General features: G+C 40.4%; 3 protein-coding genes across 9 annotated transcripts; 2 read left to right on the forward strand and 1 right to left on the reverse strand.

Annotated features, from left to right (window-relative positions):
• Positions 1-32: 32 nt before the first annotated feature.
• Positions 33-6,764, forward strand: LOC135643967 (probable carboxylesterase 16). Its single transcript, XM_065161289.1, has 2 exons — positions 33-1,022; positions 6,025-6,764. The coding sequence occupies exons 1-2, from the start codon at positions 325-327 to the stop codon at positions 6,560-6,562; spliced, it is 1,236 nt and encodes a 411-aa protein (XP_065017361.1). The 5' UTR covers positions 33-324; the 3' UTR covers positions 6,563-6,764.
• Positions 6,765-13,137: 6,373 nt separating this feature from the next.
• LOC135581386 (glycosyltransferase family 92 protein Os08g0121900-like) lies at positions 13,138-20,396 on the forward strand. Of its 3 annotated transcripts, XM_065164407.1 has the most exons (6): positions 13,138-13,580; positions 13,845-15,636; positions 15,701-15,759; positions 17,998-18,355; positions 18,445-18,890; positions 20,109-20,396. In XM_065164407.1, the coding sequence occupies exons 1-2, from the start codon at positions 13,424-13,426 to the stop codon at positions 15,458-15,460; spliced, it is 1,773 nt and encodes a 590-aa protein (XP_065020479.1). In that variant the 5' UTR covers positions 13,138-13,423; the 3' UTR covers positions 15,461-15,636; positions 15,701-15,759; positions 17,998-18,355; positions 18,445-18,890; positions 20,109-20,396. The 3 variants fall into 3 exon arrangements, with proteins under 3 accessions (XP_065020479.1, XP_065020477.1, XP_065020476.1); XM_065164405.1 differs by lacking the exon at positions 17,998-18,355 and having other exon boundaries at positions 18,805-18,890; positions 19,801-20,396; XM_065164404.1 differs by lacking the exon at positions 17,998-18,355 and having other exon boundaries at positions 18,805-18,890.
• LOC103995725 (two-component response regulator ORR26) lies at positions 17,612-23,021 on the reverse strand. 5 transcript variants are annotated; one of them, XM_009416400.3, is made up of 6 exons: positions 22,761-23,021; positions 20,603-20,755; positions 20,085-20,474; positions 19,831-19,907; positions 18,830-19,036; positions 17,612-18,733 (listed from the first exon to the last, which is right to left on the reverse strand). In XM_009416400.3, exons 1-6 carry the CDS (start codon positions 22,891-22,893, stop codon positions 18,071-18,073), a joined length of 1,623 nt encoding a protein of 540 aa, XP_009414675.2. In that variant the 5' UTR covers positions 22,894-23,021; the 3' UTR covers positions 17,612-18,070. The 5 variants fall into 5 exon arrangements, with proteins under 5 accessions (XP_009414675.2, XP_009414674.2, XP_018686338.2 ...); XM_009416399.3 differs by having other exon boundaries at positions 17,612-19,036; positions 22,764-23,018; XM_018830793.2 differs by having other exon boundaries at positions 17,612-19,036; positions 22,761-23,018.
• Positions 23,022-23,661: the final 640 nt, after the last annotated feature.

Here is a 23,661-nt window from a genome sequence, read left to right on the forward strand (position 1 = left end):
TTTAAAACTCCCTCCCATTGACATCCATTTCCGATTACCAGCCCCAATTCCTCCGCAATCTCTCTTCCCCCTTTCCTCTCTCTCTCTCTCTCTCTCTCTCTCAAAATTCGCGCAGCCATCGGCAGCCTCAAAACCCACCCACAACGAACAACAAGCGATCGAAGCAAACCTGATCCAAATCCACCACCTCCTCTCTCTCTCTCTCTATCTCAGATCTATCCGACGCGCTACCTAATCATTGGTATCCCTAATTCCTTGTCCAACAACCAAATAATACATGCTCTGTAGAGAGCGGATTCCAGCGTCGGAGATCGGTGGGTAGCGATGCCGAGCGTGTCGGTGAAGGTCTACAGCGTCTTCTTCAAGCTACTTCTCAAGCACAAGCTCCAAACCCTCCTGCAGCAGTCGGCGGCGGGTGGCACGGAGGCCTCCTTCGGCGTCGCTTCCCGCCCGGACGAGTCTGCCGCACCCTCTAACCCTTCCTTCGGCCCCGACGGGGTTGCCACCAAGGACATCCACGTCGACCCCCTCAGCTCCCTCTCCCTCCGCCTCTTCCTCCCCGACTCCTCCCTCGCCCCCTGCAATGGCCACGTCGAAAACGGCGGGGCCTACGGGGGCTATCTGCCGCCCGTGTCGCCGCCGGACGCCTGCCGCGGGTCCCACGCCGGGTCTCCTCGGAAGTTGCCTGTGATCCTGCAGTTCCACGGGGGCGCGTTCGTCGGCGGGAGCAATACGTCCACGGCCAACGATTTCTTCTGCAGGAGGATCGCCAAGCTGTTGGATGCGATCGTGATCGCTGTGGGGTATCGGTTGGCGCCGGAGAGCCGGTACCCTGCCGCTTTTGAGGATGGATTCAAGGTGCTGAATTGGTTGGGGAAGCAGGCGAATCTGGCGGAGTGCAGCAAGTCGATGGAGAGCACGAAGGCTGGTGGCCTTGGGGATGCGAGCAGGTCACAGATTGTCGATTCTTTTGGTGCATCTTCCGTCGAGCCTTGGTTAGCAGCTCATGGTGATCCTTCCAGGTGATTGTTTTCTTTTGGTGAATATAAATTTTGGAATTTTTTGCTTGGTTAATTTGTTTGGGATTAAAGTTTTGCAGATCTATTAGAGTCTATGTAGAATAAGTTCGTAACCATTCTGTTAAATGCCAAATTGTAGTCACCTTGAATTATTGGTGTTTTGGGATGTTAGTATGCTTTTTCTTGATTGGAAATATACCACATGGATATATATTCACGACTACTGCATATTTGGTTAGAATTGAATGCAACATATGACAGTCTGTTCACTGAACTCTAGAAGCTTTTAGTTTCTCAAGTATTTTATCACCCTCTTCAAAGTTACACCTTGACGGTCTCTTCGGTAGGTTTCTGTGGTAAAATTGCTTTAGCAAGTGTTTTTTGTTATTTGTGTTAAGATGCATTTACAGGTGACACATTATATTGACCATAAAAAAACTTCTAGACTATATATTTGTCAATTGAACATCATTTTGTTGTTAGGTAATTGCACATAATATCATATCTTGTGGGTTAGAATAAGTAGATTGTGTACAAGCTGTTTGTTAATGATGGTATGACGATCAGTAGGTCTAAACCATAATTATGAGAACCAGACTATATACTGACCTGGTCAAGTCTCAAGTTATTGGGCTATTGGTTGAACCATGGGTCAACTGGTCTGGCTACAGGTTTAATATTTTTTTGAAAATAAAACATAATTATATATTATATTAAAAATATAAAAAAATATGAATACTATTATATGAAATATTTTTATAATATTGTGAAGAAGGATAATTAGACATGACATAGACACGTTGATTTAGCCTAAGGACATGACATGAAACTTTGGGATTAGTGAAGGATCAAAGGAAATTTTCTTGAGACAGTGTGGAGATAGTCCAGAGATGGCTACTGAAAGGACAAAGGTGCATATCTTAATTTCAAGTGAAGTAGTTAGACAGGACTTAGTTAAAGTGGTGGAAAGCTTTTCAAGTTGGCTGCTATCTTATGAGAATTGGCTAAGGATCTAATTAGCACACATACGTTCCTAGGTGTCCTACAGATGGTGGTAGATAAGGATTTATCTTTATATTCGCCGGATCTTTTTATTATGTACCTCTATCTATACTGATCTGTGTCTTTCTTTTCCTATTTGTCTCCTTTTTGGCTTTTATCTCACACAAACCACCTGCAGAGATACCCTGAATCTTTCCATGCAGCACAAGAAGTCAGCACCAAGAGTTTCTTTTTATCCCCTTCCACATCTGTTTCTTGCCCAATCATGAGCATTTCAGACCTAGAGTCAATCCACAACCAAGCAATGCTGTTATTATTACTAATCATATAAAATGTCCTCCTGTAGACCTGAACTATTCATCAGCACTTCTCAATAATATCCTGCTATATTCCAGGTTTATGCCACCATAAATGATAGCCTATATTGACAATGAATAACCTCTACATAATCACCAATAGCATCCCTGAAACTTGTGAAATTTGCTTCAGTTACAATGCCCACACTGAATCATACCCCTTGACCACATTTTTAGCCAAACATAATGAAATCATGCCACAAATTCTTTTTTTTTTTTATAAAACAAAGGATTCAGAGTTTGGAAACAAAATTCTTTAGACCAGATCTTATAAGTGCTTTAGTTTGGGGAAAAAAAAATTTATCATCTTTTTTTAAAAACTTGGTATTCTATGATGAAATTGGTTCCTCTTGTTATATCATCATACAGCTAGGAGTATTATCTAGGGTCTAAGTAGGTATGGATTAGGTTTTTCCTTATTTTTTGTAACTTTTATAGGGATTTTTAGGCTATAAGTAAAGTAATTTATCATTCAATGATTTTTTTTTTATTTGTGACATGCACTTTGAAGAATAAGTACAAAATTGACATGAACATCTCTTATACCTATACTTTGTCAGTGGTGATGATTCTCCAACAGTCGGTCTGCAACTCTGTTCATGAAAGCGATTAAAAGACTACTCAAAGGAAGTCATTGTAATGAGCTATATGATCACTGTTGAAAGGTAGGATACCAACTTATTATTCAACCTAATGTATCATCACCCTAGGGTGCCCTTGTCCTGTTTGTGAAAAAGAAAGATGGATCCATGTCGTTATGTATCGATTATAGGTAACTTAACCAGGGGACCATAAAGAATTAAGTATTCCTTTCTTTGGATAGATGATCTATTTGATCAACTTCAAGGTACTCGGGTATACTCAAAGATTGATTCGAGGTCTGAGTATGATCAACTAAAGATTAGTGAAGGAGATGTATAGAAAACTGCATTTAGAACATGATATGATCATTACGAATTCTTAGCAATGTCTTTTGGACTCACAAACAGTGATTTAAAAAGCACTAGGCGCCAAGAACCTAAAACGCACGAGGTGCTCTAAAATATTAAAAATATAAATATATATAATATTATTAATCTAATAAATAAAGTTATTTTGTACATTAATTAATAATTTACTGTTAACAACACTTAGAAGGGAAGAGTAAAAACTGACAGTGAGAAGTCAGTAGACAACAGTCACGACAGCAGACAGTAGCAGCGGCAGCGGAGTTGCGGACAGCAGGAGGCAGCGGAGTCGCGTCGTGGACAGTAGTAGGCAGTGGATAGTAGCAGCGACAGTAGACAAACAACGGACAACAACGGAAGCTGAGGAGACTCGATCGGCGACAGAGGAAGACTCGGAGGCAACAGGAGAAATTGTCGACTGCGTAGGTATAGGGAGAAATTGTTGTCGGCGAACACAGAGGGAGAAAGCGTAGGGTTGGGAGTCAGGTCGCGCGCATGTTTTGATATAACTGCGTGTGTTAGTTGGTTCAATTGAACCAACTAATGTAAATTTAACTGAACCAGACGTAAAAAGTCTAGTTCAATTGCCTAATATCAATAAGGCGCTCGCCCGAAGCGCTCGATGCTTGGCCTGGGCGAGTGCCTAGGTGGTGTCTCATTGAAGTGCGTCGCTTGGTCCTCAAACGAGGTGCTCGAGCAAGGCAAGCGAACGCCCGAGCGCCTTTTTAAATCACTTCTCACGAATACACCAACTGCTTTCATGGATCTCATGAATAGAGTGTTCCATTCTTATCTTGATAAATTTGTAATCATGTTCATTGATGATATTCTGATCTATTCCAAAAGAAGCGCGGAACATGAACACCATCTTATGACAAGACACTGTATGCCAAATTGAGTAAGTGTAATTTTTGGCTCAATAAAGTTATGTTTCTCGGTCATGTAATTTCTAGTGTTGGTATATATGTTAACCCCCTAGTGTTGGTATATATGTTAACCCCCAAAAGATTGAAGCTGCAATGAATTGGAAGTGACTTTCTAATGTTTCGAAGATCAAAAGTTTCTTGGGTTTGGTTGGATATTATAGAAGACTTCTAGAAGACTTTTAAAAAATAACAGCATTTTTTAACAGTTTGACACAGAAGAATGTGAAATTCATTTGGAATAAGTGTCAACAAAGTTTTCAAGAATTAAAGGAGAAATTAACCAATGCTCCTATCTTGGTGATTTCTTCTAGAGGAGATATTTTTGTGGTGTACAGTGATGCCTCGCTTCAAGGACTTGGATGTGTGTTAATGCAAAATGAGAGGATAGTTATTTATGCATCTAGATAGTTAAAACCTCATGAGAAAAGTTATCTTACTCCTATTTGCTTTCTCTCAAAACTGATGCGGCAGCTTCTTGGTGCAGATTTATTCAAGGCTTGTCCGAGTATAGTCGTAACTTTATTGACATTGAAAACATGCAATGATTAATTATTTATCATACAAAGGTTATGGATTGATTCTGGTCATAAGAGCAAGAAAGCAAGTAGATAGAGTCTTATCAGGTGAACTGCCAACCTTATGGCATTTCTGAAACTGATAATTAGAGCATATTATACTTTATAAAACAAAACTATCATTGGTTTTTAACTTGGTTTATGTTTGTACCCAGGATCCATCTCCTTTTGCAATGAAGAACCATATAGAAAGCTTGCAATGTTCAAATTTCTACTCATGTAACAATTATGTACTCATCTCAAATGTTGTGTTGCTTCTGTAGCATGTTTTCTCCAATTATTTTGATATTTTTTATACCACTTTGTCACAGCATACTTCTTCGACTGTAGACTTTGTATAGTGCAAGCACCTGCGTCTAATGCATACAAACTTTTCTCTAAATTAATTATTGAACTGGTGAGTCCACCTCAACTGATATGATGACTCAATCTTACTATAGAGAGGTGCTACAAGTCAAGGTCTGCAATTTCGTACTGTACCGGAGTTTTGACGTTCGCTCGGTACGGTACGAAACTGTATATCGAGCGGTATACCGTTCGGTTTACTGCTCGGTATATATATATATATATATATATATATATATATATATATATATATATATATATATATATATATATATATATATATATAACTCGGCGACGTCGCCTCTCTCTTCTCCCAGGTGGGGCGACGTCGTCTCGTTTATATATATATATATACATATACATACATACATACATACATATATATATATATATATATATATATATATATATATATATATATACATACACACACATATATATATGTATATATATGTATATATATGTATATATATATATATATATATATATATATATATATATGTATATGTGTATATGTATGTATATATATATATGTATGTATATATATATATATAAAATCCGAAAAAGGTGACGTCGTCGAACGTCACCTTTTTCTAATATATATATATATATATATTTTTTATTATTATTTTTTGTTTCGCCCGGTAGCGAGCGGCCTACGTATCGGTATGCCGTCGGACCGGTACGTATTGCCTGTACCGGGCGGTATCATTCGGTATTGCCTACCTTGCTACAAGTTATATTTTATCAGTCATTCCATTCCATGTTACCCGGTACTCCATCCATGTTCTGCTAGGATTAAAACATATATTTGAACTACTTGGCATTACCCGTTGGCTACTTTGTTGTAACAGATGTGTTCTTCTTGGTGTGAGCTGTGGTGCTAATATTGCTGATTTTGTGGCTCGAAAGGCAGTCGAGGCTGGAAAACTTATAGATCCTGTTAAGGTTGTTGCCCAGGTTCTGATGTATCCTTTCTTCACTGGAAGCATCGCTACCCATTCAGAAATCAAACTAGCAAATACTTATTTCTACGACAAGTCGCTGTGCGTACTTGCTTGGAAGCTGTTCTTACCTGAGAGGGAATTTAGTTTAGATCATCCAGCTGCAAACCCCCTTGTGCCTGGCAGGGGACCACCACTGAAATGCATGCCGCCAACCCTTACAGTAGTTGCGGAACATGACTGGATGCGGGACCAAGCAATTGCATATTCCGAGGAGCTGCGGAAGGTGAATGTTGATGCACCAGTCCTGGAATACAAGGATTCAGTTCATGAGTTTGCCACACTTGACATGCTCCTCAAGACACCTCAAGCACAGGCCTGTGCCGACGATATTGCCATATGGGTGAAGAAGTATATATCGATCCGCGGACATGAATTCTCATACTAGAGATACGGCAGTTTGTATAGTAGTTAAATGGGAAGGGCATTTTTGCGTTTTGCTTCACCAGGCTGTATGCTTTTAGATGAATCTGATGATCAGGTTTGATGAGTTTAAATGCTTTTGCGGTCTTTGTTTTCTTGTATGTTGGAACATGCAAGTGGTTGGGTCGGTAATTGTCACTTTGTTCCCCTTAGATATCATTCTTTTATTCCTTTGTGTTTTCTCTTACATATTTAGTTATTAAGACTGTACATCAACCAGTATGATGGTAAAAAAATTCTTCAAAGCCCTTTTCTCACTCCTTTTTCATCTGATAATTAAGCTTCTCAGCTATTTCTCGGCCTTGGTGGAGCCTCCATGAGTTCTAAGTTTCTGGAAACAAGCAGGGAAATGCTTTTGTTTGTCATTGGGCTGGTCAGGCACAAGTATTGTTCTGATGACATCAAGCATAGCTAGTTGTTTGGTAATGTCTCCATAGGGCTGACATTATGACTTGTTATTGTTCTGACGTTGGTTTGAAGCATAAGCGTAGAGCTTTGGAGTCATGTCTAATATGACTTGCTGTTCTTGTTTCTTATTTTTCATTTGGTAAGGTTGGCAAAAACATGACCTCTTCTTGATAACATAATAAATTCTGCAAAGACTGTCATCAGGTTTATTTGTTATGTTCTGTCTTGAGTTGATTTACTTCATCCAATTTACTATATTATTTTGTTATTAGTAAAGGTAAAAGAAACAGATCAAGATTGCAATCATGCATAATGTTTTACCAAAACATAAACTGTGAAACTATGGGATAAATGGATAAAGATTTTACATTGTATGTTGAATTTTTTTCTCATATTTATCATTATACTTTCGGGTAATCATACTATTTGCATAATGTTTTAATGATACGTTTTATTAGTTCTTGAGTAATTAATATATTACTCATCTCATTATTGTCGTGTTTATAATCATATATCATATAATGGCTTTTTTTTTTTTTTTTACCGGGTACTGTAAGCATTCAAAGGCCTAACGGCAAAAGACAAAGGCAAAAGGCCTAAAAATTGGGATGGATGTTTTATGGAACATTGGTGCATGGGTTAACTATGATCTATATTGGTATCTTGATCCTTATACCTTAAAAAGTATCATTCAGATCTATACGTGAAACATTTAATCTCAATTCTTATATCGGTAACTTTGTGAAACACTTCCATGTCACAGGCAAAAAAGGCACGAATGAAAAAGATAAAAAGATAATTTTATTATCTTTTAAATTATTAATCTTATATAAACTTGTCGCTCATAGCATGGAGGCTTTCAGAGAAACTACTTTCCTCCCCTCCGGTTCCCTCCCCTTCGGCTACATTGCGGATATCAGACCAATGATGATGTCAGTGGAGCACGATGCTATTGGCATTCCAGAGGAGATTCGGATATAACCTTTGACAATGATTGATTTTCTCCTTCTCTCCTCTTTCTAACCTGCTCGATCGTTGCATCTTTATTGATCCTGCTTGTTTGTCGCACTTGCTCACCCGCCATCTTGTTTATAGTAGCAGAACCCTACTTACGCAGTGATCGTCTTTTTAATCATTCCATCAGTGGTCGGCATTGATGACTAGCACGTCAGTGTCGACCCAATGCAGGGCATTGAGATGGATGGCAGTGTTAGGATCGAGAGCACTAAAACGAAAGCTGCGTTCGTTCGATAAAGACTATTTTGATGCAAAAGCCGATTCTAAGATTACTTATGATTAAGTGCAGTTTACGTTTAAACACAGTTAGCGTCTAAACGCAGTTTGCGTCTAAATGCAGATTGCGTCTAAACTCAGATTGCGTCTAAGCGCAGTTTGCGTCTTAGCGCAGATTGCGTCTAAGCGCAGATTGCGTCTAAACGCAGATTGCGTCTAAGCGCAGATTGCGTCTAAACACAGTTTGCGTCTAGGAGCAGTTTAAGCAGAAGTATAAAGACAATGTGCTGCTGTTGTACAGCTCAAAAAGTAATCTGCAAAAGAAAACAGATTTACGTCTAAACGCAGATTTACGTCTAGACGCAGATTTACGTCTAAACGCAGATTTACGTCTTAAACGCAGATTTACGTCTGAACTTTGAAACTCGTTTGTATACTTGCAGAAGGCAGTATGCAGTTGAAATCAAGACGTAAACGTGAACTGAGATCTGATGATTGTGCGAGGAAAGCCGATTTACGTCTAAATGCAGTTTTACGTCTAAATGTTGAAACTCGTTCGTAAAATTGTAGAGGACAGTTTGCAGTTATCAATAGAATCAAAATGTAAGTGTAAACTGCAAAGAAACTCGTTCGTAAAAGCACGGAAGACGGTTCTGCAGAATCAAACGTAAACGTAAACTGTAATGTACGAAAACACGAATTTACGTCTGAATGCAGATTCGGAAGAACAGCACTTAGAACTTGTTCGTGAAAGCGCAGAGAGCAGTAGTAATGAAGGAGGTTTGCAGTAATGATAAAGTGCTAAAAAATAAACGCAAACCAGAGATTTAGAGTGGTTCGGTCAGTCTTGACCTACTCCACTTTTGGCTTCCTCCACCGACGAGGTCGCCGACATCAACTAGGGGCCTTCCTTCAATAGGCGAAGGCCAAACTACCCTCTTACAGATTCACTCCTTTTGATGGGCTTAGGAGACAACCCTTACAAATGTTTTCTCTCCTCTCTTTACAACTCAAACTTGAAGAACAGAAGGAGGAGGAAAACTAGCAGTTTTGAGCTCTAAGAACCACTGAAAAGATCAAGATTTCGGGTCAGTTCTTGCTTTTTCAGTGCTGAATGGGTGGGGTATTTATAGGCCCCAACCCAATTCAAATTTGGAGCTCAAAACGATCAAATCCCGGAATTCCGGGATCAGGCGGTTGCACCTCCTGACTGGAGAGGTTGCACCGCCTGGCAGAGCTCGAAGACTGAGCCCAGGCGGTGCCACCTCTTGACAGAGGCGGTTGCACCTCTCTGCCAGAGCTCGAAGACTGAGCTCAGGCGGTGCCACCTCCTGGCTGGGGCGGTTGCACCTCCCAGTCTCGCTGGGAGACATAGCCTGGGCGGTGCTACCTCTTGGCTGGGGCGGTGCCACCTCTTTCACTATTTCAGCTCACTTGGTTTGGCTCCAAACTTGGCCCAAACCAGTCCGAACTTGGGCCTAATTGACCCCTACTTGGGTTATAGGATTAACACCTAATCCTAACCCTAATTAACGTGCTAACTATGATTTTAAAGACATTTTCTAAGCTATTACAAAGTCCGCAAGTCAAGACTTCTTCTGGCGAGCTTCCGGCAAACTTCCGGCGGTCTTCCGATAAACTCTCGGAAACCATTCTGCGGACTCCCGGCAAGCTCCTAGACTTCATGATTTGTTCTTAGCGAGTTCCAACGAGCTTTTTCGGCAAGCTCCGATCTTTCTCGGCGAGCTCCGCGAACTCCCAACGAACCTTCGGACTTCCGTCGAACTCTCGAACTCGCAACAAATCCATCGCGCTTGACTCCGACACTTTGTTTCGCTTTATGTCTTCATCGTTATCATAGTTAATCCTGCACAATTAAAACAAAACTTCGATCGAGACAATTAATCCTAAGCAATTAACCAAGTTGTCCGGCATGTCATTGGTCCCTCGACGCTTCGTCTGATTCTTCGGCGCATCGTCCTCTCCTGCGGCCTATTGCCCAATCGGCCAGTTGACTCCGCAACTCCGATATCCTTGGCACAATAACCGCTCTTCTTGGCCCGATGCCCGAGTCCACTGCCCGAAGCCTTCTGTCGATACGTCGACCGATCTACCGGCCCGACGTCCAATCTTCTGACATGTTCCTCCGGCACAACATGATTTTCCTGCTTTAATTGTCTCATCCTGATCAAAGCATCCTGCGTCACTCAAAACGCATATTAAATCATAAACATATATCAAGTAGTTTCATCATCAAAATACGAGATTCAACAGGCAGCACAAATGTGGTCAGGGGAGGCTGAGGGAGGGCGATTGATGGCTGCAAGGAAGGAAGTGGTCAGAGGAAGGTTTTGTCACCTGTGAAGTGTGCTCGCATAGGAGACACCCTGCGGTTGTTGGCATGTGAAGTCTTCCCCAACAAAGAAGGCAAAAAAGCCAACGGAAAATCGGAAGACTAGTGGTGGCGACTCTCTTGCTATGATGTCGTACTCCTTTGAGTCATCGAGCAATGACATTGCCAGAGTCATCATCGGAGATAAGGACGCATGCTCCTCTAATGGTGCTGCCTTCGTCTTCTATTCTGATGTCCTCGATCATCTTGCCTAGTTGGTTATTGATAAGGACAAGGCTGAGGAGGGATGTGTCTCATTGGTGTTGAGCATCACCACGCAGCAGCTATTCCCTTTGGCTGTATAGGTTGCTGCGATGCAACCTCATGTAGCTATGGACTCGTCCTCTTGTTTGCTTTTAAGTTTTGCCGTTGTTAGCTTTTGGAAGGGAATAACTACTAGTCATAGGTACTCTGTAAGCCAATCACATAAGTGATGACATGTGACTTGATACGTAGTCTTTTTGTTTATTATTATTATTTAATATTTTATCACTTTATATTGCTTGTTGTATGAATATATTGTGATGTCTATAGATCTGTACAAGGGAATCGGATCATGATGAGACCACGATAATGAGATCGATTCACCTTTAAACACATATCCTAAATAATCCCGGTCATATGTTATTTAAGAGGGATATCGAGATAATCGGACAGACTAGTGTGTTGTATACCCATCCATATGATGGATGCAGCTGGTCTTATACAAGCTCATGTGGGGACACTAGGGATACAGTGCAGGTGCTCATTGGAGAATGAGTTCATTGATTGATCCGCTCACGGAATGCTGAATAGTTGATGATGCTTTATTGTCAGATAATGATTTCGTCGTCTTAGTGGTGTTTCTGGTCCTTAGACTTGAGATACTAAGGATGTCCTATATGAGTACTCTATTCTTTGATACCGAACTTATAGGCCTGGAAGTTTCAGATCTAGTATAACCGGTCATCGGGAATGGTAGCTAACCTTACGAGGATTATTGAGTGTTGATAGAGGATCATCTGCTCTCAGTGTCACGAGAGGAATATCATATATGTTTTTGTTTAGACAAATTCCTAGCCAAGGTCATTCGGATTAAGAGAGAAAGAGTTCTCCAGGAGACTCCGATTAGAGTGAGACTCGAGGAGAAATCGTATGGGCCTAATAGTACCATGCTCGCTATACGATCTCTGGGGTATTAGATAATTGAGAGACTCTAAGTACACGATAATTGAGGATAGATATGTCCAATGGATTGGATTCCCCTGTATCGTTTGGGGATTGTAGCGTAGTGGCCTAGTACGTTCGCAATCGATGAGTCAAGTGAATTATTATGGAGATAATAATCCATTAAGCCAGAAAGAGTTATGACAGGTATGACTCACATCTAGCTCGATATTGGGCCTAGAGGGTCACACACATATGGTATGCATTGCGACAAGTAGAGGTTCAGATATGAGATATCGATCGGAGCTCCTATCTTATTGGATATCCAATAAGCCACTAAATTATTGGATCATATGAATGAGATCTAATAAGAGCCAATGAAAGATTATTGGATAGAGATCCATTAATCTAAGAGGTTTGGGTAATTGGATGGAGATCCAATACTCAATAGGGCATGATCTATTAGGGTTAAGTTGAAAGGGGGCCTCTATAAATATGAGGGAACCAAAGGTTCATAGGCTAGAGCTTCTCTTGATTATCACCTCCTATTCTCCTCTCCCCTTCTCCTTCTCCGATAGTAGACTTGAAAATTTGAAGAGCGTCATCGTAGCCCTACTGTGTGGATCACCTCTAGAGAGGAAGACGTTTGACCTCCTTCATCATCTCCTACAGTTCTGCAGGGATTCATAGATATACGATCTCCCTAGGTAACACAACCATCTTACGCGTGGTTTTCAGTTTTACGAATTTTACACATAAATCTTTATATAACGACGAACATAATTTATGAAAAATTTGGAGAATTTTATTTTCTGTTCTTCTGTTGCGCATGTGATATTGCTCCTATAATTCTCTACAATCACAAGTGGTTTGGTGGAGTCGGAGGCCAAACTGCAACTGTAACAATGACAAAGGTAGTAGGTGAAGAAAAGCATAAGAGGACTGAGGTCTCTTAGTTCATAATATCATGGAGTTACCTTCTATCGGAGAACCAACCTTGCGAGCCACCAACATCGCCACTTATATCGTTTGTAGTGTAGTCGGAGGGGAGAGAACTAGAGGGGAGGAAAACGGTTTATGTGAAAGCTTAGTTTACGAGCAAAAAATTAATAATTTAAAAGATAATAAAATTATATATATTTTTATTCATGTTCTTTTACACGTGATAATAAGTATATAATTTTTTTCGTCAATGAAGCTAATGTGCGAGAAGAATTAAGATTAAATATTTTTTATATAAAAATTTTAATATTATTTTTTAAAATATAAAAATTCTAACCATCTAATTTTTTTAAATATAAGAGGTAATATGTCGAAAGCCAGCCTCCATCATTGCTCATGTCTCTTCAAATACGTAAAATGCATCATCTCTCTAATCATACGGAAAGCAGGAGAGCCCGAAGACAGTGAGACGTCTCTCTCTCTCTCTAATCATAAGCTAATCAGGACAGCCCGAAAACAGTGATAGCTCGCTCTCTCTCTCTCTCGTGCGAGGGTGATTCGTCTCTTCGTCATAACCAGCGCTTCCGGAGCCGACACTTGCAACGGTATCCTGTGGCGATCGGGCTGTCTTCTCATGAGCCACTTTGCGAACGGGAGGAGAGGAGGAGGAGGCTTGGATCTGGAGCTCCGCCGCACCCGCCGGAAATGATGAGGCCATCCATGAAGCACCGAAGGAGAGCCGGCGGAGGGCGGTCTTGGGCGAGGGGCTCCTCCGCGTCGCCCTCGTGGTTCCTCCTGTTCGCCTTCCTCTGCTGCGCCCTCTTCGCCGCTGTCGCCTTCTCCACCTTCCGAATCTTCGGAGGTAACCCTTATGGAACTCGTTCTTTCGTTGATTTGCTAACGATCATGGTTTGTGATCCATGATCTCTGCATCGGTTCTCCATTGTTTCTCTTCCTTACCTCCTTCCTTCTCTAAGCGTGTGGAAGAACCGTGTGTGATTTCTTGGATTAGGTTATCTTGATACTCTCAGATCGTTCCAACCCAACATAACGTCATGATTTGAATGCGAATGCGCAAATAATTTATGCATATAGCAGTCTCAAACTCTGATCTCAATTTGGACAGTGTCATTCCGCCCGGTGCTGATGCTCCCAACATGGCAGAACTCGGCCATCAATGCCATGGCCACCGACCACCCCTTCTTCACCTTCGCCGCCACCAAGAATCGCAGTGACAACCCTCCTTCCGTCCGTATCGAAGAAGTCATCTCCTTCCCGGATCAAGTCCTCCTCTTCCTCCAATTTCCCGGCTCCCTCCCTAGATCGGACCTTGCTTGCCTGTACTATCCCCCAAGCAATCCCACCACCACCATATCCTCCTCCTCCTCCTCCTCCTCCTCTTCCCCTGTTGCCCAATTCCATCTCCCCGCCACCATCCCGTCTCCCCTGCCTTCTTTCGTCCGCTGCCCCCTTGCGCCCCGTGGCTTCTTCGTTTCCCTATCCCCTGACCTCCCCCTGTTCCAACCACGGCCATGGGACCATCTCGTCTACGCCGCCATTCTCGATCCTCATGACAACTCCTCCATTGTCTTTGCCAAAGGCTTCAACCTCCGTCCCGCCCGCCTCGCCGACCCCTCTCGCTATGAGTGTGTATACGGCTGGAACTTCGCGAAGCCCAACTACTTCATGACCTCTCCTGTCCTCACAGCAGCCCAGGAAATCATCCGTTGCCCCACCCCACACAGCATCCTCCTCCGCCTCCGCAGCCATGCCGTCCTGAATCCTCCCTTGGTATCGGTCAAGACCAAGGGCCGCGGTGCCGTCACCCTCCCCTCTGTTGCCCACCATGAGATCCTCTCGCCGAGCAGAAGGCAGGGCCGGCACACCATGTGCGTGTGCACGATGGTGCGCAACCAAGCCAGGTTCCTCCCGGAGTGGATCATTTACCACTCACGCCTCGGCGTCGAACGGTGGTTCATCTACGATAACGACAGCGATGATGACACAGAGCAGGTGCTCGAGTCCATGGACGCGTCTTCCGATTACAATGTCACCCGCCATTTGTGGCCCTGGGTAAAGACTCAGGAAGCAGGCTTTGCACACTGTGCTCTTCGTGCCAGAGGTCACTGCCGGTGGGTCGGATTCATCGACGTAGATGAATTCTTGTACCTTCCTACGAACGTCACACTGCATGATGTTCTTCGGAACTACTCGAGAAAGCCTCGGATCGGAGAGCTCCGGATAGCATGCCACAGTTTTGGACCTTCAGGGAGAAGAACTGTGCCATCGGAAGGCGTCATGGCGGGCTACACATGTAGGCTGAGTGCGCCTGAGCGGCACAAGTCGATTGTTCGTCCGGAGGTACTGAATCCTTCTCTGATCAATGTTGTGCACCATTTCCATTTGAAAGATGGGATGAGATACGTGAACATGGAGAAGGGACTTATAGTGATCAACCACTATAAGTACCAAGTGTGGCAAGTGTTCAAGGAGAAGTTTTATCGGAGGGTGGCCACCTACGTTGTGGATTGGCAGATCGAGGAGAATGTGGGATCGAAGGACCGGGCACCGGGTTTGGGAACAAAGGCAGTAGAGCCATCGGATTGGCCAAGCAGATTTTGTGAGGTTCATGACACAGGACTCAAGGATTGGGTTTCTGTGGCTTTCGCCAATCCACGAACTGGCCTTCTCCCATGGCAGAAGGGGGAAGAATTTGATTTGATTCATCACTTTGATACATAGAAGGTAGATGATGAGAAACAAGGGGGAAAAGAGGGTTTTGGCCAATTGTCGAAGGTCGATGAGTCTTCTCCCATGGCAGAAGGGGGAAGAATTTGATTTGATTCTTCGCTTTGATACAGAGAAGGTAGATGATGAGAAACAAGGGGGAAAAGAGGCTTTTGGCAAAATTGTTGAAGGTGAGTCTTAATTTGTTTTTTCTTCCTAGTTCTAACTATAGATGAGACAATTATTCTTTTGTAGATGGAGACAATACAGCGCCTTGCAATGATACAAGGGATGAATCGAATGGAAGCTTAGCGGTCAGTTCCTTTTAACTATTTGTTTATCTTCTTACTCTCTTGTCAGTTTGAGCTCTATTTGTTATGGTTTCAGAACACACTTGCATCCATGCTTATTAGGATCTATTGTTTGCGTAATTCAGTCTAACTTGTGATCTAGATAAGGATGTCGTAATTCAGTCTAACTTGTGATCTAGATAAGGATGTTGCACCTTTCTTGATGTGGTCCAGCAAGAATATTGAAGAGAGAGAGAGAGAGAGAGAGAGGTAGGTGCTTCAGTGGAAGCTAAAGATCACTGTTTTCCCATTAAGAAATATTCCTTTTGCCAAAGTCAACCTTATCAGTCTCTCTTTTTACCTTTACATTTTCTCCATGATTATTATTCTGGTCTACATGCTAATTAATACACACTACCACCATGGTTCAGAAGAGGGGTTTTGTTGAATCTTCTTTTCCACCAGTGTGTATTCAAAGCCAATAAACACTACCAGCATGGTTCAGAAAACTGGTAATGTTAGGTTGACACCTGCTGTCAAACTGCATCTCCTTTCTTACTCTACAATGAAGGGAGGTTTCTTAGATCATCTTTTATCATCTGTCATCTGCTGCTTGATGTTATTAGATAACAGATGATAAAAGATATAAGATATCAGCAACACAAGGAGGTAGGTGCACATCCGGTTGAGATGGCTTTAAGGACTTCGACAAGGGAGGGATGGGGTGGGGAAGAGCCTGACGTTTGGACAACTTGGCTGAGCTGTGGACACTGTCTCACATGCCGAAAGCATTGTCTGCGAATTCATTAGAGGTTTGGAATGTTCCGTTCCGTGCACGTGAACATTTTGACAAGCACTATTGTGTTTGTTCTGTAACTTAAGGTATATTGAGAACTCACGGACAACAGAGCTTTCCTTGAAGTTGTAGGAGCGTTTTCTTCTACAATACGAAGGAAATTATTTTTGCGTGACACACGTATCATATGTGAGAGACTATCTTCGTTACTCTAATAATTGTATAGGAACATTCTGCTGCTCTATAAAAGCAAGGCTTTGGGACAGATTGACCAATTCACATCTTGATCTATCAGTGGTCTGAATCAACAGTCCGTATCTCACATCCTGATGACATTAACAGTCAGATAATAAGATTTCTTTCCTACAACATCGATTAGTCTCTTACGTAACATTGTGATGTCCGTACATTTTTTTGTCACCAAAGTATCTTAGAAAGAAGAATTTGTTTCTGCATTGCGAGCAGATATCTGATCAATAAAACCTAAGAAGATAAACCAAGCAACAAGTCTCCATATCAGCAGAATCAAACATGTTTGCTAAGAAAGCTGCAGAACTCCAACCATACAATATATGTGTCAAAACTGACTCTTTTGAGTTAGTCAATTAGGAACAATTTTGGTGGATATTTCGTACCTTTGCTTACATCTTCATGTTGTCGATGTGGTCTATATTTTCTCGGGTCACAAATGGGGTAGCTCACAGGCTTGCCAATTTTGGGAGAACTTTAAGTTCTCCATTTTTTTGGTCTTCGGATGATCCTCATATGGTCCATTTGTAAACCCAGTTTGACTTTAATCGCAGTTATCATTTTCAAAAAATAAAAAAATTTCACATACTTAACATAAAACACAGATTTCTTTAACTTTTATGTCATGAAGACCTACAAAAGTAGTACACACACACAGATAATAAGATGACACCTGCAAAACTGAAACCATGCAGAATCGAGCTTCTTATGTTTCTTTTATGTTAGTAGCTGTTTCAGTAATTTCATCCATGCATGAAATGAAATGTCACAGACCTAAGATGACAAAAAGGAGCCAAACTCAAAGTAGTGAAGAAGAAGACAGTCGCCGTATTTTCCTGGAAATATATGGTACTAAGTTGAGAAAAAATGTTTCACAACTAGACATGCCGGAGAACAGAACGGACTAAAAGTAAATGTAAAGATGTGCAACCCCTCTTTTCTGCAGCTGAGATTGTTTTTTGACTCAGTTTATGTGTATCATAATGCCAAACATGCAGAATGATGATGGACTTATTATCAATGTCAGGGGCTTGAGCGATAAGAAAAGATTATTTAGCTACAGTCTAACATCAGTTTACTTAACCTCCTTTACATGTTTCTCAAATATAAATTATTATACTTCTGCCCAGAGTACATCCTTAAAATAAGTGGATGAACATCAATGTCCCCATAGTGTCCACCATGCTGATTCCCACAATGCAAATGCACCATTACAGGCACTAAATATGGATACAAGGGCAGTATCCTCCCTGACAAGTAAAGATGTTTGAAGAGAAGTGCAGGGAGTGACTATGAAAAAAGGTATTCATCAATTGAGTAATCCACCGGGTCATATAAGTACTCACCACTGGGTTCAGAATCCTCGCACAAGTTAATACGTTGGACTTCAGAAATCGGCACTGAATCAATGTACTGATATATTTCTGTGCCAGTACAACTCACATTCTCCAAGTAGCTGAGCTTCTGAACAGAATACAGATGTAAATCCTCAAGCATAGAATCCGAGTCGCTCTTACTTTTAAGACTGACCTCATATGTTAGAGGAAAACACCCTTGGTTGCATGTCTCAGCAAGGTAACAATCTTCTATGCTTGGTGATCCCTCTAGTTTACAAATTGCTCCAGTGTCTTGTAAGTTAACTAGTCCATGTTTAACTTGAATAGATACCGAGTCAATCGTGCATGCCATTGGAGGCATAGCAGGCTGGAGAGGTTTCATTTCATAGAGATCTTTCATATCCTTACCATTTGTGCAAGTGGCTGATGTGACTAAGGGTTGTGAAGACGAAAAATGATCAAAACAGGGTTCATGATCTCGATCAGGATTTGCCAAACATGAGTAGCCTTCCAATACGCTGTAGTTTTCTTGTTCTGGATACTGCATGAGCTGCATCACTGGCCTTTCATCATGCAAAGGCTTGCATGCCTTCTCCCTAATGCTTGGCAGCATGCCCTTGAAAGAAAGAAATAGACCTAACTGAGCATCATTCACTAAAGCTTTCTTACTTGCTATTACTTGCGCAGGTGCCACTCTGTTCATTTCACTCACATGAGCTGCATTGGCAACAATCCCATGAGTCTGGAAATTCTCAGTTGTGCATGCATATTTGGTAAGCTCCCAATCTTGTTGCACGTTTGTTGAGCTTTTTAGTCCAAATTTTCCTTTGATGGTTTTATTTATGTGGTCAGATTGCATATTTCCACCACAAGTCCCTCCATTCTGCTTTTGTAGTCTACTCAAGTAAAGGCGATACTTCTGCATAAATGATGCAACAATAGAACTTCTACATGTCTTCTGATAAACAATAGAACTTAAGATAATGAAAGAATTTAAAACTAACTGTATTTAGTGAAGATAATGATGTAATTTAGAAAATGATGGTCATACTACTAGACCTATAAATATCAGAAATCCAATACGGTTCAAAAGAGAAAGTAATGTGAGCACTGAATCTGAAAATCTCATGTAAGCCATATAAGACATACCAAATACCTAGTTAGTTTAAAGTTTTCTGCATTCTATTTCCAACCCCTTTTTAGTTCTGATGCTTGAAAGCTGTTCCTAATATTTTCCTTAATCCTTTTCACCATCCTTAATATATAATTTATTATGAAAGCTATCGTAAGTCTTGTATCTTATCAGACGCACAACTCTTTTTACCACTTCTTTAGCTGTTGTATACTTTTTGAATTTCTCCTCACTAATGATTATGGCAATCTTTTGAGCTTCTTCACACCACCAACAACTCTCTCTTAATGCTACGTTATACATTTAAATTCCTCAAGAATTTTCTTTTAGCCTATCTTTCTGTTCATAAACCTATACAAATTATTTGTGATTGTTATAGTTCTGGTTCTTTCTGCTACAAAGAACATAAGAATATTCTCAACAACCTTTTCAATCTTCCTTATCTTCGTTGATTGCATTTTATTACAAGCCTCGAGTAATCACAGCATGTAGCCATTGAAACAGAGATTAAAAGAATGTTGATTGTGGCTAACTAGTTATGCTCCTCTCAGAATAGTAAAACTAATGGAGTAAGATCATACCTGAAGATGGCTTGCGACATTCTCTCTTGTGAGGCCAGGAACACTCATCAAGTCAAGTATTTTCTTTGGACCAACTTCTGCCAGAACACATGACAATTATGGAATTGAAAGCACCATCATAGTTATAGCTCAAAAAGAAAAATTATCATGGAAGAAAGAGGCATTAGCATCTTAAAATTCTAGAGAAAATAATTTTATAGTATGAGCAAATAAAAGATTATACAGAATGGCTGCAGCTAGTAGCTGATACTCACTGTCGAATCCAATCTGATCTACAGCATTTACAAACTTCTGATGAAGATCCACCGACCAAACCACTCTTGCCTTCTTTACTGTGGAAGGATCATTGAGCTCTTGGTCAACAAACTCTTTGTTGTCAACATCCTTCCGTTTCCTCATGGAGCTCATCTCAGTTTCATCTATCAGATGTCTGTCTTCAATATCTTCAGATCCATTTCTTAAGATGTTGATGACCTCATCGATACTGTGAGTTTCTACTTCTTTCAACTCCTGCATTTTCTTTCTGTAAACATGCTGCCATATATTCCTTAGCTCCTTCATTCTCACGGGTTTAAGAAGGTAATCACAAGCACCATGTTGAACACCTTTCATTACCCTGCTTGTCTCCCCATCTATGGACATCACTGCAAAAATTATAGAACATGGACATAAGCAATGCTTATGGCTTATGCGAGAAAAAGGAAAAATTGATGGTATGGGATATCATTTGTTAATGTTAGAATGATAAAGGATTTGGATATGGATAGCTAACTTATGACAGGAAGATCCATTTCAAGTCCAACATGCTCAAGAAGCTTGAAACCATCCATATCGGGCATATTGACATCACTAATTACAATGTCAAATCTAGCTTTCCTTTCACGAAGTATGTGCAGAGCATCTGTTGCTAAACTGCATGTGGTAACTGTAAAAATTGCACCATTCAATTTAAGCATTGTCACCATTTAAGAATATACTGCATTTACATAGGCAATAAAGAAAATATCATAAAAGAAATGAAGCATCAACACTTTTTAATGAAGACAAGGTAGAGATTTAAGTATAAACTAGGAACATGTTTCAGACACAAACGGCACATCAGGTTTAGATCCAATGATATTTTGCAGGAGATGTTATTTCTATGTCAAGGAAGAAACTGTCTCCTAAAAATGGTTGTAATTTCTAACTTAGTAATCTAGTGAATTTGCAAATTCATACCGAATGATATGTTAAACCAATTGCTCTTATTATATCTATAATGAACACAATAATAAAAAGCCATCACAACTGGCACATCATGATTTTGGTGGTTTTGCAAGATAAATTTAGCTCACAGCAGAAGCTCAATAACAAAAAGTCAGTATACTTTCTTAGGAGTCTCATGATGAATACTTTTTACCATGTGTTTAAAGGTTTTGCAGAATGAATTTAGCTTACAAGAAAAAATTCAATGGAGAAAATCATTATACCTTCTCAAAAGTCAAAAGTATCATGATTCAGAGGGTACTCAAAATTAATATATATATATATATATATATATATATATATATATATTTTTACCATTACCCTTAATCATGTCAACAAAAATGATTGCACCTGGTTAGCAGCCTCAGTAATGCATGACCAAATCTGTTCATGGGGAAAGTAAGATGCAGAACAAAATTAACATATTTTTTTTGTCTTGTTTATAAAATGTCATGATTTGGTATTATGATGACAGACCTTAAATCGCTATGTAATGCTGACCATAATTTTCCATTTCTGACGAAAATGATAAATCATACGGTTGCCATGGAGTGACTTCAGAGCTAAGAAGCCCCTGAAGAAACTTCAAGTGAAGAGGCCTAGTGACATGGAGATCACTGTAACAAGCTTTGTGGAAAGGGAACATATCATGGTCCAAATCAAGTACAAGCTTATAGTATTTTAGTTTTAGTGAGATGCTTCAACTCCTCCACAAAACCTTTGGGATCAAAAAATCTCCAGCAAGCATGGAACCTGCAGACATATATGTGTGTGTAATTACAGTAGTATATGGAACAGTAAAAGCTTTTCTTTCAAGTTACCAAATAAACTAAACCCACTAAACACAAAATCTAATGAAAAACAATTAGAAGCAAAATGCTTTCCCAAATGATCATGTTAATCGCTTGGAAGTGAAAGAAGCTCCTTACATGTATCTATATATCAATGTGAAACTTAACGTAATTAAATCACAGATATTTAGCAGCCTCCTTCCTGTTAAAAGAGGGAGAGAATAACTCGAAATGAAAAGAACAATTTTAGAGATCAATAACCAAAAACATACTAGAAAGAAGATTTACGTAATTCGACACTTTCTTTACCTAAATCAACAGAGAAATCAAAATTTTCACTACAACATCATTGAGTTATCTCCGCCTAAGCACAAATGTCTATGTACATCCTCTCACATAGATCTTGAAGAATTCACACATTTTCCCTCGACCCTCGAGACACCCTAAAGAGAAACCTGATTTTTAGGATTTATAGAAAGTCGAATCCTGATTTTTAGGATTTCCTCATATCTCGAGGAGTTTTTCATACTATGATTCCTTATCCTCGTAGAACATTTGACTCCAGAAATCCCAAAATACTTGCCGACCCCAACACTTTGGATACCTAATCGCGATCTCACCACAAAGAACAAAACTAAATAAACACTCGATCACATTATCACACAAATTTGGTATCTCTTGTTAGATAAGCTAGCAAGAGTGACGAGCCGCTCAAATCTGTCGGTCTAGCAAATCAAGCCGAGGAGCTAGTTTGCGGCGCTACCAAAGAGAACTAACTACAAACACCATAGCTGCACACCAAAATCTCTATCGAGCACAAAAAAGCAGAGAGGAAACACGGAGAAGAAGAAGAACGGCCCCTCCCCTCGCAACCGATCGGGGCAAACAGCAAACGACCTTGGTAGGAGCACTTCCTGAGCATCTTCTCGAGGATCTTCAACCAGGTGGGATCATCATCGACGATCAGAACCCGAAGGCCGGCCGGGAAGGCTTCGGCTGCTCTGGAGGAGGGCAATGGGTTCCCCATTCTCGGGTTGGGAAGAGGGAGGGTGGGGGCAGAGTTCGGTGTCAAAGAGGGCTCAAAAGGGGGGAAGCCTTTTGTAACGAATATTGGCGCCTCGTCAGTTAACTGCCACTCACTGCAAGTGTTAACATTTATAATGCCCACTACACCACTTTTGGTTCTTTTTCCCCCTTTTGCATCATTATATATTGGCTTATAGGAGGGGTGGAACCTTTGATTAAGTGGATAATTATTGGGTAAGACAACAATGTCAACACCATATTGCATTTGTCCTTTTATTTGATTAGCTTAAGATCAATAAGAAAATAAAACGCATCGAATGATGTCGATTTTTCGACTTCCTTTTTAAGTAAGGATTGTTCCAAGTCTTAGCTTAGAATTTTCTAATGAATATATACCATCTTATCCCTCTAAGTGTATATATATATATAGATATAGCATAGAAGTCATCATAAATAGATACAACAAATGAGCTATTAGTTGAAATTGCAGTATGCATTAGTTCTAAAAACATTATGATGCTAAGATATTGAGGGCAGTTTAGGTATCTAATACTATATATATCTATTTGTTTAGTTAACCCAAACAAACTAATGCTAAACAAGGTTAGAAGTGAATGATCTTAATATTTGGATATTAAAATTTATAATGACAAATATGGTATTCTTCATTTACATAAATTCATATGTGAAAAGAAATAAAAAAAAGAAACAGACACAGTTGTATTTTGCTACATCAAACTGATAAAAAAAAATATGTACTTGTATATGA

This window comes from Musa acuminata, chromosome BXJ3-8, assembly GCF_036884655.1.
Source record: "Musa acuminata AAA Group cultivar baxijiao chromosome BXJ3-8, Cavendish_Baxijiao_AAA, whole genome shotgun sequence".
Classification (NCBI taxonomy): domain Eukaryota; kingdom Viridiplantae; phylum Streptophyta; class Magnoliopsida; order Zingiberales; family Musaceae; genus Musa; species Musa acuminata.